This window comes from Amyelois transitella, chromosome 18, assembly GCF_032362555.1.
Source record: "Amyelois transitella isolate CPQ chromosome 18, ilAmyTran1.1, whole genome shotgun sequence".
In the NCBI taxonomy this organism is placed as follows: domain Eukaryota; kingdom Metazoa; phylum Arthropoda; class Insecta; order Lepidoptera; family Pyralidae; genus Amyelois; species Amyelois transitella.
Genome location: NC_083521.1, coordinates 352472 through 368342, shown reverse-complemented (window position 1 = coordinate 368342; position 15871 = coordinate 352472). Strand labels below are relative to the sequence as shown.

General features: G+C 38.6%; 1 protein-coding gene across 1 annotated transcript; it reads right to left on the bottom strand.

Annotated features, from left to right (window-relative positions):
• Positions 1 to 4538: 4538 nt before the first annotated feature.
• On the bottom strand, positions 4539 to 11501 carry LOC106133041 (uncharacterized). Its single transcript, XM_060949218.1, has 2 exons — positions 10876 to 11501; positions 4539 to 6738 (listed from the first exon to the last, which is right to left on the bottom strand). The coding sequence occupies exons 1-2, from the start codon at positions 11499 to 11501 to the stop codon at positions 4836 to 4838; spliced, it is 2529 nt and encodes an 842-aa protein (XP_060805201.1). The 3' UTR covers positions 4539 to 4835.
• Positions 11502 to 15871: the final 4370 nt, after the last annotated feature.

The window sequence follows — 15871 nt, the reverse complement described above, 5'->3', positions numbered from 1 at the left end:
TCTAATGAAAATAATTCACATATTTTCCAACTAATAATTATATTATCAAATTAAGGACGTCCTGCTAAAGGGTCAGGTCAAAAGTACCCGAAACCGTCGAGCTTGCATGAAGAGAGTTATGAATGTGGATGAAGCAAAGGAAGTATGCAGGGATCGTGGCAAGTGGAAAGAGGTAGTCTCTGCCTACCCCTCCGGGAAAGAGACGTAATTTTATGTATGTATGTATGTGTATGTATTTTCCAACAAATAATTCCAAATCTAGTTAGTTAATAGTAAACCTGGAATTTTCCGCCGTCAACCAACCGGTCAAGCGTGAGTCGTGGAGTTGCTTTACGACACTATTTTAATATATAAATGTCACATAATTTGTGGCTCTCTGCTTGATAAAACTTTAGTGATTATGTTACGGCTATACGAGTCGTTAATATTCTAATAGGGGTATGGTTGATCAAAGGAATTCATATTATGCAGTCCTCTTAGTGGTAATCAAATAATTTTCTTAACATAACATATAATGACGTCTATATCCGGGGTAGACAGAGCCAACAGTCTCGAAATACCAATAGGTCACGTTCAGCCAAACTTAATGATAGAATTGAGATTCAAATAGAGACAGATTACTAGCCCATCGCCTTAAAGAAGAATCTCAAGTTAATAAACCTATCCCTTGCTAAGACGTTGTTTTAAATTTTCCGCATAGATGAAGTAACTCTACTGTCACACAATATAATTCTAAAATTAGAGAGAAAACGAGACAACGGCTAATTCATAAACGTAATGTAATATCATTGAATCAAAGATAGTGAGCCGAAATAGACCCGTCCACTCCCAGCGAAGCGAAGCGACGCGACGTAGCTGACACTGGCGGCATAGTTTCAGACACGCTTTCATCTTATACCTATGCAGTTGTCATCATAGCTTCCAAAGTAATGAAGGGTTAATAATTGAAGTTGCAATATAAAGGACTTAATGTAAGGGGTATTGATTTTTATATAAGTTATAAAAAAGTATTGCCGTGTGGTTCCCGGCACCAATACAAAAAGAATAGGACCACTCCATCTCTTTCCCATGGATGTCGTAAAAGGCGACTAAGGGATAGGCTTACAAACTTGGAATTCTTTTTTAGGCGATGGACTAGCAACCTATCACTATTTAAATCTCAATTCTATCATTAAGCCAAATAGCTGAACGTGGCCATTCGGTCTTTTCAAGACTGTTGGCTCTGTCTAGCCCACAAGGGATATAGACGTGACCATATGTATGTATATATAAAAAAGTATTCGGGAATAGTAATATTTATAAGGTTTAGGTACGGCAGCTTAAAATTGGGTTTGTCCAAGGGTTATCTAATAATATACTATACATAAATAAATAATGTAAATATATACGGGACAAATTACATTATATTTTATAATAAATTCTTAGATAGATAAACATCCAAGACCAATCAGAGGAAGTTCGTTTCTCACCATGCCCTGACCGAGATTCGAACTCGGGACCTCCGGTATCACAGACAAGCGTATTACCACTGCGCCATAGAGGCCGTCTATAATAATTTCAATTGTAATATTTAGGTCATATTATATTAATTGGGTTTGTCTCAATGCCGTTCAGCTGAACGTGACATTACATACTATTGACTGTGTCCATCTCGTAAGGGATAAAGATGTGGTGTACTTACTTATGTATATAAGAACCAGCGGCGTGAGCTATAAATCTAAACTATCTTTAGACTCTTTACTAATTCTTTTTGCCCCGTTAGTATTTATTGAATCAATCCCGCGGGAACTCCGGGATAAAAAGTAGCCTACATATTATTCTGGATCTTCAGCTACCCACATACAAAATTTCATTGTAATCACTTCAGTAGCTTTTGCGTGAAAGAGTAACAAACATCCATACTGACATAGTACTCACAAACTTTCGCATTTATAATATTAGTATAGACTGATACCACCGTAGCAATACCGCGGCACATCGTCTGAAGCCGGCTGTATCCGCCAACGGATCGCAGCGGACCGCAACGGATCGCAGCGGACCGCAACGCAACGCGACGCACCGCGACGCACCGCCTCGATGCAGGTGCTTAGTGGGATGATTGCGTGACGTGGGGCTGACAGCTAGTTACTTAGAGAAATGAAGTGATACATACATACATATGGTCACGTCTATATCCCTTGCGGGTTAGACAGAGCCAGCAGTCTTGAAAAGACAGTATGGCCACGTTCAGCTATTTAGCTTAATGATAGAATTGAGATTCAAATAGCGACAGGTTGCTAGCCCATCGCCTAAAATAAGAATCTCAAGTTTAACCTATCCCTTAGGCATGTCGGTACCTTTATCAAATAGCAGGTACCTATCACCGCTAATCTTCCGACAATTAAATGTAAGTAGAAGACTTACCATATCTATTTTTTTTTGCCCAAAAAACACATTTGCGAATAAAAAAAAACCTATCCCTTAGTCTTACGACATCAACGAGAAATTAGATAGAGTCATCCTATTCTTTTTTATATTGGTGCCGGGAACCACACGGCACTAGAATACTCATTTAAGATTTTTATCTAAAACTCAACCTAATATTTTTCCATCTTTTCGTGTGGATAATTGTAAACATAATTTATTGTCCACACGTAATAAAAACTTAAAAGTTAATATACTTACTTAAATGTCATGAAAATCGTTTTACGAGGGCAAGCTTCGTTTCCCTTTGTTCCGGTGGTCGCGAATTAAAAATATTTTCCGTTCCGCTTCGAAGCGACGGCGACGTCACGAACTGAAAAACGCGCGCGCATAATATTTCGATTATTATGCGCGCGCGTTTCTCAGTGGTGAAGGTGTCCTGTGGTTCCCGGCGCCAATAGGAAAAAGGAATAGGACCACGCTATCTCTTTCCCACGATGTCTGAACCTGTCATTATATGAATCTCAATTCTATCATTGAACCAAAGAGCTGAACGTGGCCATTCAGTCTTTTCATGACATGTCGGTCTTTTTTAAGTCTGTTAGCTCTGTCTACCTTGCAAGGGATATAGACGTGACTAAATGTAGGTATGTATGTGTGTTAAAGATCCTTTGCAGTCTTTTAGAATTTTGTAAATCAGAAAAGACCGCCGTATGTACTCGGCACCAGTTCAAAAAAGAATAGGTCTACTCCATTTTTTTCCCATGGATGTCGTAAAAGGCGACTAAGGAATAGGCTTATAAACTTGGGATTCGTCTTTAAGGCGACGGACTAGCAACCTGTCATTATATGAATCTCAATTCTATCATTGAACCAAACAGCTGAACGTGGCCTGTCGGTTTTTTTTTAAGTCTGTTGGCTCTGTCTACCTATGTATGTATGTTAAAGATACCTCTTATTAAGTCGCTGTAAATAAATAATCATACCTATTTTGTAAAACAGAAAAAACCGTGCTATAATCTTCATTTAACTAACAAGCCAGCCATCGCCATTATAGAATATTCCTATTCCTATACAAAACATTGCCTGTCTGTCTGTCAGTCCCGACATATCTGGCAGAACGGCCGCCGCTCCCCGGTAATAAAACGCATCCCTGATTAATTGCGACGTCCATGTACGCATCACTCAGGACACGGCTTGTCTGTTTGTCTGTGCAGTGAAACCGTCTGAACTTTATGTCATACAAATTGAAATGAGTAAAAATAATATTGTTGTTGGTATTCGCGTACTATCTCTTGTCCAAACTTTATATAAACTTCAATACACACGTCACGTGTATTCATACTTTACGGGGTTAACAGAGACTTTTGTCTCGAAAAGACTACAACCTCTTTTCCCCTATACATACAAGGATTTTCAGGGCAAGAGTGAAAAGGTACTATTTTAAGTATCATGCTTACCACAAGACAGGTAAATCGCACTCAAATTCTTATAAAAAAATCTATCTATCTTTGTTTGACACATACAGATATACTAAGCATTCAAGTCTATGGTCTGTATTTCTGTTACTAAAACTATTTTTAAGTTACTTTGTAAATTAGGTACTAACAATATATGAATTATGTCCGAAATAAACATTTATTTATTATTTATTGTCAATTCAGCAATGCATAAAGGCATGATAGTAAGAACTGAAAACAAAAGATAAATTAAATGTAAAATAATGAGCACTTTTTACAATAAGTGATATAGAATTAATTTTTCAAACCTTTAATTATTCTCTAATAATTTTGTCTTCATAAAGCTATAATTTTTCGATTAATTCATGCACTTTTCATCATATCGCGTTCTTAGCATTACAAAAATAGTTTGACACAAAAAACCGGAAGATGGGCCAAGGAAAGTCGCGTTCAATCTTTCTATTTTCAACAATTTGTTGTACAAGCTACCGCGAGGCAATAAATGTTCATCGGAGCGCACATCCCCGGCGCAGGCGCAGGCGCATCGCTTTGTGAAACCGCCGGGTGTAGTGAAAAAAGCAATTAACTGAAATGTGGAGCCGCTAAATCCGTTCGATTCCCGGCCGAGCGTTCACGCGTGCCATGAAAAATGGTGCGCGTACTGTTACGCGGACAGCGTTGAATGCCTTTTTAAAAAAAAAGATTATTTAAAGAAACTTAATTTTATTCACTGGATAAAAGTACATGAACTTATTTTACTTATTGGATAGATTTATAACGTTATGGAGGCAACCGCTCTGCAAGAGGTTCTAATGTGGACTGGCTATGAGAGCAACGCTCAGGACTGAGGCGTTGTGAGGGGGTGATGAGCAAGCCTGAAGGGTTTGCTCTGTCAGCACTATCACTAACATTAGCGGGATGTAACACCTCCCCCTTTAAGAGGAGACTTTGGGGTAGTTTCAAAGTATCCGTTTAAATTCTAGTTCTAAGAGGGGCAACAGGGTTGATTGTCTCAGGTCCAGGGTCATGTCTGTCGGTAAGTTCTACGGTTTCGGGGGTCGTTTGAGATTTTACTTTCTTTAAATTGAGATTGAATTTAACAGGGCGGTTGCTGCCAGATTTACAGAAATTTTTGATAATAATAAAACTTAAAAATACTATGAACATAATTGCTAATATTATAGTAACGATAGAATAGTGTGTCCCATATTTTATAATATGTGGGCTTTGCTGATTTTCCAAAGCTTCTAGGTCGCTTAGAAGGGACTTGACCATGTTATTGCCACGTTGGCCGAAATCATCTAAGTCTACATTACTTAAGTGTACAGGGGGTGTATCAAATGCTAGTCTATTTAATTTTATATAATTACAACATGAATCGTTAATTAGGTTGAAATCCGGGAAATTGTTTATAGGTGAAGTTATATTAAAAATATTATATTTAGGTGTTAGTGTAGTACTTTTACAATACCCAACACAGTTCTTAGGTAATGTGAGTATTCCCGTTCCTAGAATTGTGGTCTCATACAATTGAGCGTTAAGACAGTCTATTGTTATTCTAATGGGTTCCGTCTGAACAAATATCCATTTATTGTTTGTAAGGGGTTTCCAAATGTCTAGTGTTCCGATGATCACTTTAGTTTCACACTGTAATGGTTTTACACTATTTATTTTTGTTAACAATTCACTTTCACATATAGGCTTTACGTCGGTTGAATATATACTTCCAATATCACATATATAGGATCCGGGATTCACTAGCTTGCAGGGTTTTAAATCATCGAGGATGCAGTAGTAAGCCTTGTCTTTGGTCATTGCTATGTATTTATTGGCCGGAGAAATTAGGCTAAAACTATTCGGTTCACGAGGGTCATATGGTACAGGTAATGCTATGTTATGGAATAACACATATTCTTTAGTGTTCACAAGTGGTACTTGTAAAACAAATACTATCTTATTACTAACATAATAACATACTAATTTTGATATACTTAAAATTAAGTGTATAGAATTAATATCTAGTGTTACAGGCAGCTCAAGGTCACTAGGCAAATGTCTATAGTTATTGGCAAGCTCTCGATGTAATTGAATGGGTGTTATGATAGCAGGATGTAGAATATCCTGGCTACTAAATAAAATGCTATTAGTTATATCTTCTAATTGGAAGGACAATGTTAGTATTGATGTTTCAAGTGAATCAAATATTCTGTTAATATCGGTAAGTATTTGTAGTTCGTTGGTAGCGTCGGATATATTTTTTATAAAAAGGGAGAGCTTGTCAATAGCTTCGTATAATTTTATTTCATTTTCTTTAATTGTAGCTATTGTTTTATTATATTGTTCTAGTACAGAAGTGGTGACCAAAATATTTTCTTTCATGAGTTTAGTTAGGCGTTTTTCATCATTCTGTAAAGTGGCTATTGCTTCTTCATATTGAATGCCGTCATTTTCATCTAATGTGCCAAAAATATATTTAAATACTGTACCTATACCTCCTATCCATGCACTACGCTTAGCTCTATTATCTATTAGATGCGAGATAGAATCATATTCTCTATTCATGTCCTTAAATCGCACTATCAGTGGTTGTAACCAACTGTTACATTCGGCAATAATTTGTTCAGCCCGTGTTGCTTTGCATAATAGTCTGGTGTTTTCTAAAGCTATTTTAATATTCTGTATATGAGGTTGGAAATGCGAGATATCCACTGGAATTATAATTTTCAGTTCATTGTTTTTAATCTTAAGAGTTCCCAGGTAGTCATAGTAGAGGCCCGAACTGAAGGTGATTGGTTGGATGAAATCTCCGTGAGATTGCCCTCGAGCTGAACTGTAAGTAACATTACTTATTAATATAAGACTACTAAGGTAAGTATTTTTTGTTATTTATTTTTTATTTATTATTGTTATTATTTTTTTTATTTATTATTTATATATCTATGTTTACTACTAATATTTACTTTACTCATTTGCAGGTTTTACCTGGTCATAATGATGGGTGACGTGACGTCGGTTTATTAACAAGGTAAGTGTATTGTTACCGTTAATCTTAACTACTTTATAAGGTCCTTTCCAGAGGGGTGAGAGCGCTTTCCGCATTCTCAAATGATTCTTTAAATACACATAATCACCTATTTTATATTTAGATGGGCGAGTGTGCGAGTCATAGTAAGTTTTGGATGACTCTTTTGATCTCCTTATGAGGTCCAGAGCCTTTTCACGTGAATACCTTAATCTGTTCTGGAGCATGCGGACATAATCTGGGTATGTTGCCGCAGAAGAGTCTTCATAGATGGAACTCGGGAGTGTCGGTTTATTACCAAACATTAATTCATATGGAGTGAAGTTTGTTGTGGAATGTACTGTGGTATTGTATGTGAGCATAGCTGTATATACGTAACGAGGCCAATTAGTTTGTTCTTCATCAGTAAAAGACCTAAGGTACTCTTTGAGAGTCGAATGGCTTCTCTCAAGAGCACCTTGGGTTTGTGGATGGTAGGGAGAAGACCACAAATTCTTTATTTTAAGGAACTCACAGGTTTTCCTGAAGAGTTCAGAAGTGAAGTTTGTACCCTGATCCGTGAGGATGGTTTTAGGTATACCAAAGATAGATATGTAGTGAAGCAGGCATTCACTGGTTTCCTCAGCAGTAGTGCTGCGGATTGGGTATGCGGAGGAGAATTTTGTAAGATCATCTTGTATTGTTAGTATATATCTTAATTTGGCAGGTCCGGCTTCAGGTAGAGGCCCGACTATATCAAGGGATACGCGCTGACAAGGTTCAGTAGAGGTGCTTGTGATTTGCATAGGGGCGCGATTAATCTGTCTCAGGGCTTTATTAGTTTGGCATTGTGGGCATTTCTTTACAAAATTTTCGATATCACTGCGCATATTTTTCCAATAAAAGATTTCTTGGATTCTTTTAACCATACGATTCATGCCCAGATGACCGGCTATTGGGATATCGTGGTTTTCCCTAAGAATTTTGGGAATTTCAGAAAGTGAAGGGTATATTATTTTATCTTTATATATATGTACATTAATATTTGTATTATTAAAAAGGTAAAGTATCATATTATATATTTTGATAAATTGATGGGTATCGAAAGGATTTTTGAAATCAGTTATGGCAATATCAGGGATAGAGTCAAAGTTAATTACGAATTCATTTCTGAGTGCTTTTAGGCTTTCATATAGGTCTTTGTAACTGGCTTTGTCAAAGTGATATACTTTAAAAAAGAGGAGGTATATTGTTTTATTACCTAGATTGAACGATATGAAGGAATTTAAGGTTCTTTCTTTTCCTAAAATTTCAGAATTATCAGGTATATTTTCAAGATAGGTTTGAACATAGGGGTTTGATTCATCTAGATCGATAGAGGTAGGGAGAATAATGACTTTATGTTCCGTTTTAGTGATTTCTTGGTTATGTTCTATTATTTTAGTATTAAAAGGTTTATTTTTATTCATTATTTCTTTTAGGAAGGTGGAGTAATCATCATTAGGTAAATCCAGGTTAACAGTGGAGGGGGCAGCGGTTTCTCTTGTTGTGATTTCAGGAGATAAGGAGTTTTCGGGGCCTTGTGTAGGCGTACCGCTGGGTGTAAGGACTTCAGGATTATCAGGTAAGTTAATAGTTTCATTATTTTGAATATTAGGCAGAGACTCAGTTTCGGGTAAAGGAAGAGTGTTATTATCGATTGGATCAGGATGATTGGAAGTAGGTAAGTTAATGTCGGGAAAGGAAGGATCGATGTCACCCAAGTCGAGGGGTTCAACTGATGTTGGTCCTAATTCTTCTGGATCGAAGGAGGCAGGAGATATTAATAAATCCATTAGATCTCTATCTATGGTTGTTGGAGATTGAGAGGACGCTTCTTTTGAAGAATCAGGAGCAGGATCATCATTATGCTGGACAGGATTGACGGGGTACCGAGAGAGGGCATCAGCGTTAGTATTAATTTTCCCTTTTTTATATTTAATGTCATATTCGAATTCTTCTAATTTTAGGCGCCATCTAATAAGGCGTGACCCTGGGTCTTTGCATTTGAACAACCATTCTAAGGGTTTATGATCTGTGACGACTGTGAATCTGTGACCATATAAGTAGGGTCTGAAAGTTTTAGTACCGAAAATGACTGCCAGGCATTCCTTCTCAGTAACACTATAATTGCATTCCGCTTTATTGAGGGTACGAGAAGCATATGCAATAGGGCGGTCCTGCCCTATTGGACCTTGAGATAGGATAGCGGATATTGCATAGTTAGAGGCGTCACACGTTAAAAGAAATGGTTGTGTGAAATCAGGATAAGCAAGGATTGGGGCAGTAACGAGTTTATTTTTCAAGGATTCAAAGGCTAGTTGTTGTTCGTTCTGCCAATTGAAAGGAATGTCCTTTTTTAAGAGGGATGTGAGAGGCTTGGCGAGTTTGGCAAATTCTGGTATGAACCTTCGGTAATAAGATACGAGACCTAAAAAGGATTTTATATCCTTGGGGGATTGAGGGATAGGAAATTCGGATACTGCTTTTGTTTTTTCAGGATTTGGTTTTACTCCGATTTCACTTATGACGTGGCCTAAATATGCTACTTCTTTTCGCAGAAATTCGCATTTTTCTGGTTGAAGTTTCAGGTTGAACTTACGGATTCTGTCAAAGACAGCTCTTATATTTTCGATATGTGAGGGAAGATCATAGCTATAGATAACGATGTCATCAAGGTAGACGAAACAGCGTGTACCCTGAAGACCGGAAAGACAATTATTCATAAGTTTTTGGAAGGTAGATGGGGCATTTTTCAGTCCGAATGGCATACGGTTAAATTGGAATTGGCCTTGAGGCACACAAAACGATGTTTTAGGTGCATCTTCAGGAGATATTAAGATTTGGTGAAAACCAGAAGATAAATCGAGTGTGGTGAAGTATTTGCTGTTTCCTAATTGGTCTAAAATCTCAGATATTTGTGGTATAGGGTAGACTTCGCCGATAGTGATGTCATTTAATTTTCGGTAGTCTATTACGATGCGCCATTTGCGCTGGCCTTGGGAATCTAATTTTTTCGGAACTATCCATATCGGTGAGCTCCAGGGAGAAGAAGAAGGTTCTATGATGTTTTGTTCGAGCATTTTGTCGATTTGTTTTTCTACTTCCTTTTTATGACATTCCGGAAATCGGTAAGATTTGGTATGAATTGGGATATCGGAAGTAGTTTTGATTTGATGTTGGATTGCAGGGGTATGAGTGAGTTGGTCGTTAGGTAGGTGAAAGATGTCAGAATACCAAGAGCAGAGCTCTACGAGGGCATCCCTCTCTTCTAGATTTAAGTGATTTAACCTTAATGAATTTATTACATCCTTAGTTCTTGTAGATGTACTTTGGGAATTTGTATTGACGGGATAAGATTCAGAGAATAATGGTTGTACATTAAGTTTTAAATTCGTTTTGACATTAACGTAGTTTTCGGAAATATTAGCTACAGTAAGATTTATGCGATTATTATCTTTGATTTTCACAATACAGTTGGATACTAATATATTATTAGAAATATGTTGGTCTACAATGATGCCTTCCTTGAGGTCTGTGTCCTGAACAGAGCATTCAACGACAGCCTCTGTCCGAGGTGGAATAATATAAAATGGCTCTGAGAAATGTAATTTAACATTTAAAGGTCCTATTTTTAATATATCATGAGTATAGTCGATTTTGCAACCAAAAGCTGTTAAAAGATCGGTACCAATAATACCATCGTAAGGTAGGTTAATATTTTTTACAACATGAAATTTGTAAGAGATGGATTTTCTTTTATCTAATTTTAGTTTGAGTTGAAAGTGTCCTTCGGTTTGGGTTGGATCATCACCGGGGTCAATGCCTTTGAGTTTGATTGATTCTTTAACTAAGTTCATTTTATTTTGGATACTGGATTCCTTAATTAAACATATGCTAGATCCTGAGTCGACTAGTAGTGATAATGGGATATCTGATATTTGGGATTCTAGTAAGACATGAGGCAATAGCCTTTTGGTTGTATCTATGTTGATTTCATAAATGCGTTTGTTGCAGGAAGAGGAGTTCGATTTTGGAATATGGGTGCTAGCTTGGGGCTGGTTACCCGTGTTGTGACCCTTGGATACAGAGTTATGGGCGCTGGCTTGGGGCTGGTTACCCGTGTTGTGGCCCTTGGATACGGAGATATGGGCGTTAGCTTGGGGCTGGTTACCCGTGTCGTAGCCCTTGGATACAGAGATATGGGCGTTAGTTTGGGGCTGGTTACCCGTGTCGTAGCCCTTGGATACAGAGGTATGGGCGTTAGTTTGGGGCTGGTTACCCGTGTCGTAGCCCTTGGATACAGAGGTATGGGCGTTAGTTTGGGGCTGGTTACCCGTGTCGTAGCCCTTGGATACAGAGGTATGGGCGTTAGTTTGGGGCTGGTTACCCGTGTCGTAGCCCTTGGATACAGAGGTATGGGCGTTAGTTTGGGGCTGGTTACCCGTGTCGTAGCCCTTGGATACAGAGGTATGGGCGTTAGTTTGGGGCTGGTTACCCGTGTCGTAGCCCTTGGATACAGAGATGGTGTCTTGAAAGGTATTAGTGCTAGGTAATGATTTGGATTTGGGACTCGCGAGACACCGCCGCGAGCCCATTAGTCGTTTAAATCATTATTAGGTTGGAGGTCTACTTCATCGTGACCTTCTTCCTCATCAGGTTGTTCGAGGAAGTTCACACGTGGGGGTGGCCTAAATGATCCATGATTAGAATGAGGATTTTGATTCACTTTGTATCGGTTATTATTAAATTCCCGTTTTTTGCAATTTAATAGATCGTGCCCAAATAATTTACAGTAACGGCAAAATAGGCTAGAGGAGGCCCCTTGCGTCATTGTATTGGAGGTTCTTGGTTGCGGTTGGTTTGAGTAATAGGATTGTTTTTGAGAATTATTAGGCTTAAATTTATTGCTTTGTTGATTATTAGAGTTGGATTTAGTATCAGGTTGGGAACGTTTATATATTGTTTGCTGGATACGTTCTTCCGAAATCGCAAAGTTAATGGCTTCATTGAGGGTTTTGGGAGATTTGCATCTAACGATGTTGGATATACGGGGATGGAGCCCCATTACGAAGTGATGAAGTGCCAGGTCTTCCATGGCTGCGGTGCGACCAGGGAGCTCTTTGGGTTTAGAGGTAGAAAGTGATATTTCGGTAAGTAATTGAGAGAGATATGTTTCCGTTCTCAGAGCATAAACATTAACTGTTTCTTGGGGACCTTGTTTATTTTCTTGAAGGTCGGTTAAAAGATGTGAGTAATGTTTACGCTCACTGAACTGGGTTTTTAAGAATTCTTTTAGTTGTTCCCAGGATAGAAATTCTTTTATAGAACATGCTACTTCGGCTTTGCCGTTTAACTGACTTAAGATGAATTTGAATAAAATGGGTTTCTGAATTTCGGTAGCTAAATTTAGGGCATTATCGCAATTAACTAAGAATGAATTAAGGGTCTCCCGACTACCATCGTATGATTTAATAAATTTGAAAAGAACATTTAATTCTAGAGTAGACATCGCGAGAGCGGCTGTGGTTCTTCTTGTGATACGAGGGGAGCCGGGGGCGGATTTTGATTTTTCTTCCGTATCGCTAGCGGTTAGATCAGGGATATTAAGAGATAGCTCGCCTTCCTCAACCTTAGGCACTTTTGGCATTATAAAATAATACTATTATGATACAATAATTCTTTTGGTTCACAAAAAATAAAGTCTAACAGAACCCTAAGGTAACAAGCAATAAAATGTTATGTCTAGACTAAACAAAGCAATGACCAAGACTCACTACTCACAGGATGTGGGCGACTGATAAGAACGCGACGGCGGCGGCCGGGAACATTCCGATGTAGTTCAGCTTACTGTTTCTTGTTTCTTTCAGGATAATAGCGTGATTTGGATTTGAGCAAGGATGTCTTCTAGGATGAATGTCTTCTCGAGGTGTAATGTTGGTAGCGAAACAGGCTGCAGACTATGAGGAGTAGAGGATGTAATAGGTCCCTTTGTCTTCTTCGCGACACCGGGTTGAACAGGGCAAAGGGCTGGATACGAGCACCCTTCGCTTAAGGGTAGGGGGTTGCGGCTAGTGATGCAACCACGGGATAGACAGATCACTTGCAAGATCTCTCTCAACAGGATATTTTCTTTCACAGTAGCACTTTACACTCACTGCACTGGATTATTTATTTTATTTTGGATTTATTTAGGATTTTACGGGATCCGGGGGTGAGTCCACGAGCGGGCCTGGTTTACGATGTCGGATCCCACCGCTTTGCCACCAAAATGTTACGCGGACAGCGTTGAATGCCTTTTTAAAAAAAAAGATTATTTAAAGAAACTTAATTTTATTCACTGGATAAAAGTACATGAACTTATTTTACTTATTGGATAGATTTATAACGTTATGGAGGCAACCGCTCTGCAAGAGGTTCTAATGTGGACTGGCTATGAGAGCAACGCTCAGGACTGAGGCGTTGTGAGGGGGTGATGAGCAAGCCTGAAGGGTTTGCTCTGTCAGCACTATCACTAACATTAGCGGGATGTAACAGTACGCTGGGTATAGTCGAATGGAAAGTTCAGGTAACTTTGTTTCATTCGTTTTAGATACATATTATTAATAAGTAGTTGCTATCTCTTTGATCTAATTACATATTATCTACATATATCTATCATTTGACGGCCTCTGTGGCGCAGCGGTAGTACGCTTGCCTGTGACACCGGGGGTCCCGGGTTCGAATCCCGGCCAGGGCATGATGAGAAAAGAACTTTTTCTGATTGGCCTGGGTCTTGGATGTTTATCTATATAAGTATTTATTATAAAATATAGTATCGTTGAGTTAGTATCTCGTAACACAAGTGTCGAACTTACTTCGAGGCTAACTCAATCTGTGTAATTTGTCCCGTATATATTTATATATTTATTTATTATTTATTTATCTGCCTGGAATGCTTGAAAAACTTTAACGTCATCTCAATCGCGTCTCAAAAACTATGATCCTACTAATATTATAAATGCGAAAGTTTGTATGTCAGTATGGATGTTTGTTACTCTTTCACCCAAAAACTACTGAACCGATTACGATGAAATTTGGTATGTAGGTAGCTGAAGACATAGAATAACATATAGTCTACTTTTTATCCCGGAATTCCCGCAGGATTGATAGAGTTTCCTTGTAAACTATAATCGCCGTAAATATTTGGGTAACTGTGCACCCTCAAAACGAACACCTATGCTTCATCGAAGTTCATGAATAACCCTACAGCCACATGACCTAACTGGTAAAGCTTAGAGCACTATAACAAATACTAAGGTAGTGGGCTAAAACATGTTTAACTGGATTTTGATGAAATTTGGCACAGAGAAATGAACTATTTGAATAACAGGCTTTTTCTATACAATATCTACACTTGAATGGATACTTAGCAGCACTTTGAACAAATCATTGAAATAAATAATTTCTTAATTGTTTTTAAACTCTCACTTTGCATGAAACTATTTATAAATATACCTACAGGTATTAAACGCGCACGTAACGTAACTTATATCTCGGACGTTACGAATCATGTTACAATGATCCGTCGTCATCGTGTGATATTTCTTATAACTCTCCTACATACATACATATGATCACGTCTTTATCCCTTACGGGGTAGGCAGTCAGTAAGTAACAGTCTTGAAAAGACTGATAGCTGTATGGCTTAATGATAGAATTGAGATTCAAATAGTGACGGGTTGCTAGCCCATCGCCTAAAAGAAGAATCCCAAGTTTATAAGCCTATCTCTTAGTCGCCTGTAACGACATCCATGGGAACGAGATGGAGTGGTCGTATTCTTTTTTTTTATTGGTGCTGGGAACCAGACGGCAAACTCTAAGGCCCATAGCACACGGCGTATTTTAAACGCGCAGAAGACGCGCAGGAGACGCGCGTATAAGCACTTCAAACGCGATTCGGACGCAACTTTAGAACCTAAGCACACGGGGCGATCGTGAAACGCGCCTCTACTGCACGTAAACGCGCACCCCCTTCCCCTTCTGCCTCACTCCGCTCCTTTTTACGCGCCGCGTTTGAAACGCTTCAAACGCGCGTAAACGCGCTTCATATGCGCGTTTGTATCATCGATGCAAACGCAACAATCGACGTATACAGTGCCGAAAACGCGCGTTCGTAATACGCGCGTCGCCTGCGCGTTTAAAATACGCCGTGTGCTATGGGCCTAACTCTATTAAAATCAGTTTGGTCCAAAGGTTCGACTGGCAGAGAATGCCTTGTGGCATTAAGTCCACCTGTTGTACATTTTACGTGCATGAAGTTTAGGTAAATAAATAAATAAATAAAATAAAATGAAACATTTCTTATAACAGTTTTGCGTGGAACTGTACCCGGCGCGGTGTTTGTGTTGGTGTCGCGGCAACATTTTGTCGCTCGTCAGTCGTCACGGTGTCGCCTGTGATGGATGTCCTCGGGTGACGGACTCTGGTGGGTGAGGTAGAGAAGTATTAAAAAGAGAAGATTTTTCAAACATGCCTAGACTCCAATTATTTACCTCTTTTTTATTTCTCTCTCCAAATTGTTTGGTTATTGAAGACCAAAATTAATAAACTTGGGATTCTTCTGCATGGACCTGTAGGGACTATTCGAATTAAGCCATGCATCTAAATGTGGCTTTACAGTCTTTTCGAGACGGTTGGCTCTGTCTACCCCGTATGGGAGTCGTGATTTAGTTTTAAATAATTAAATAAAAAGTGGGGCTACGTAGGTAAGTAGCTAATGAAAAAATAGTAAACTAATTATACATACATACATACATATGTATGTATAATTAGTTTACGTCACGGTCACGTCTATATCCCTTGCGGGGTAGACAGAGCCAACAGTCTTGAAAAGACTGAATGGCCACGTTCAGCCATTTAGCTTAAGGATAGAATTGAGATTCAACTAGTGACAGGTTGCTAGCCCATCGCCTAAAAAGAATCCCAA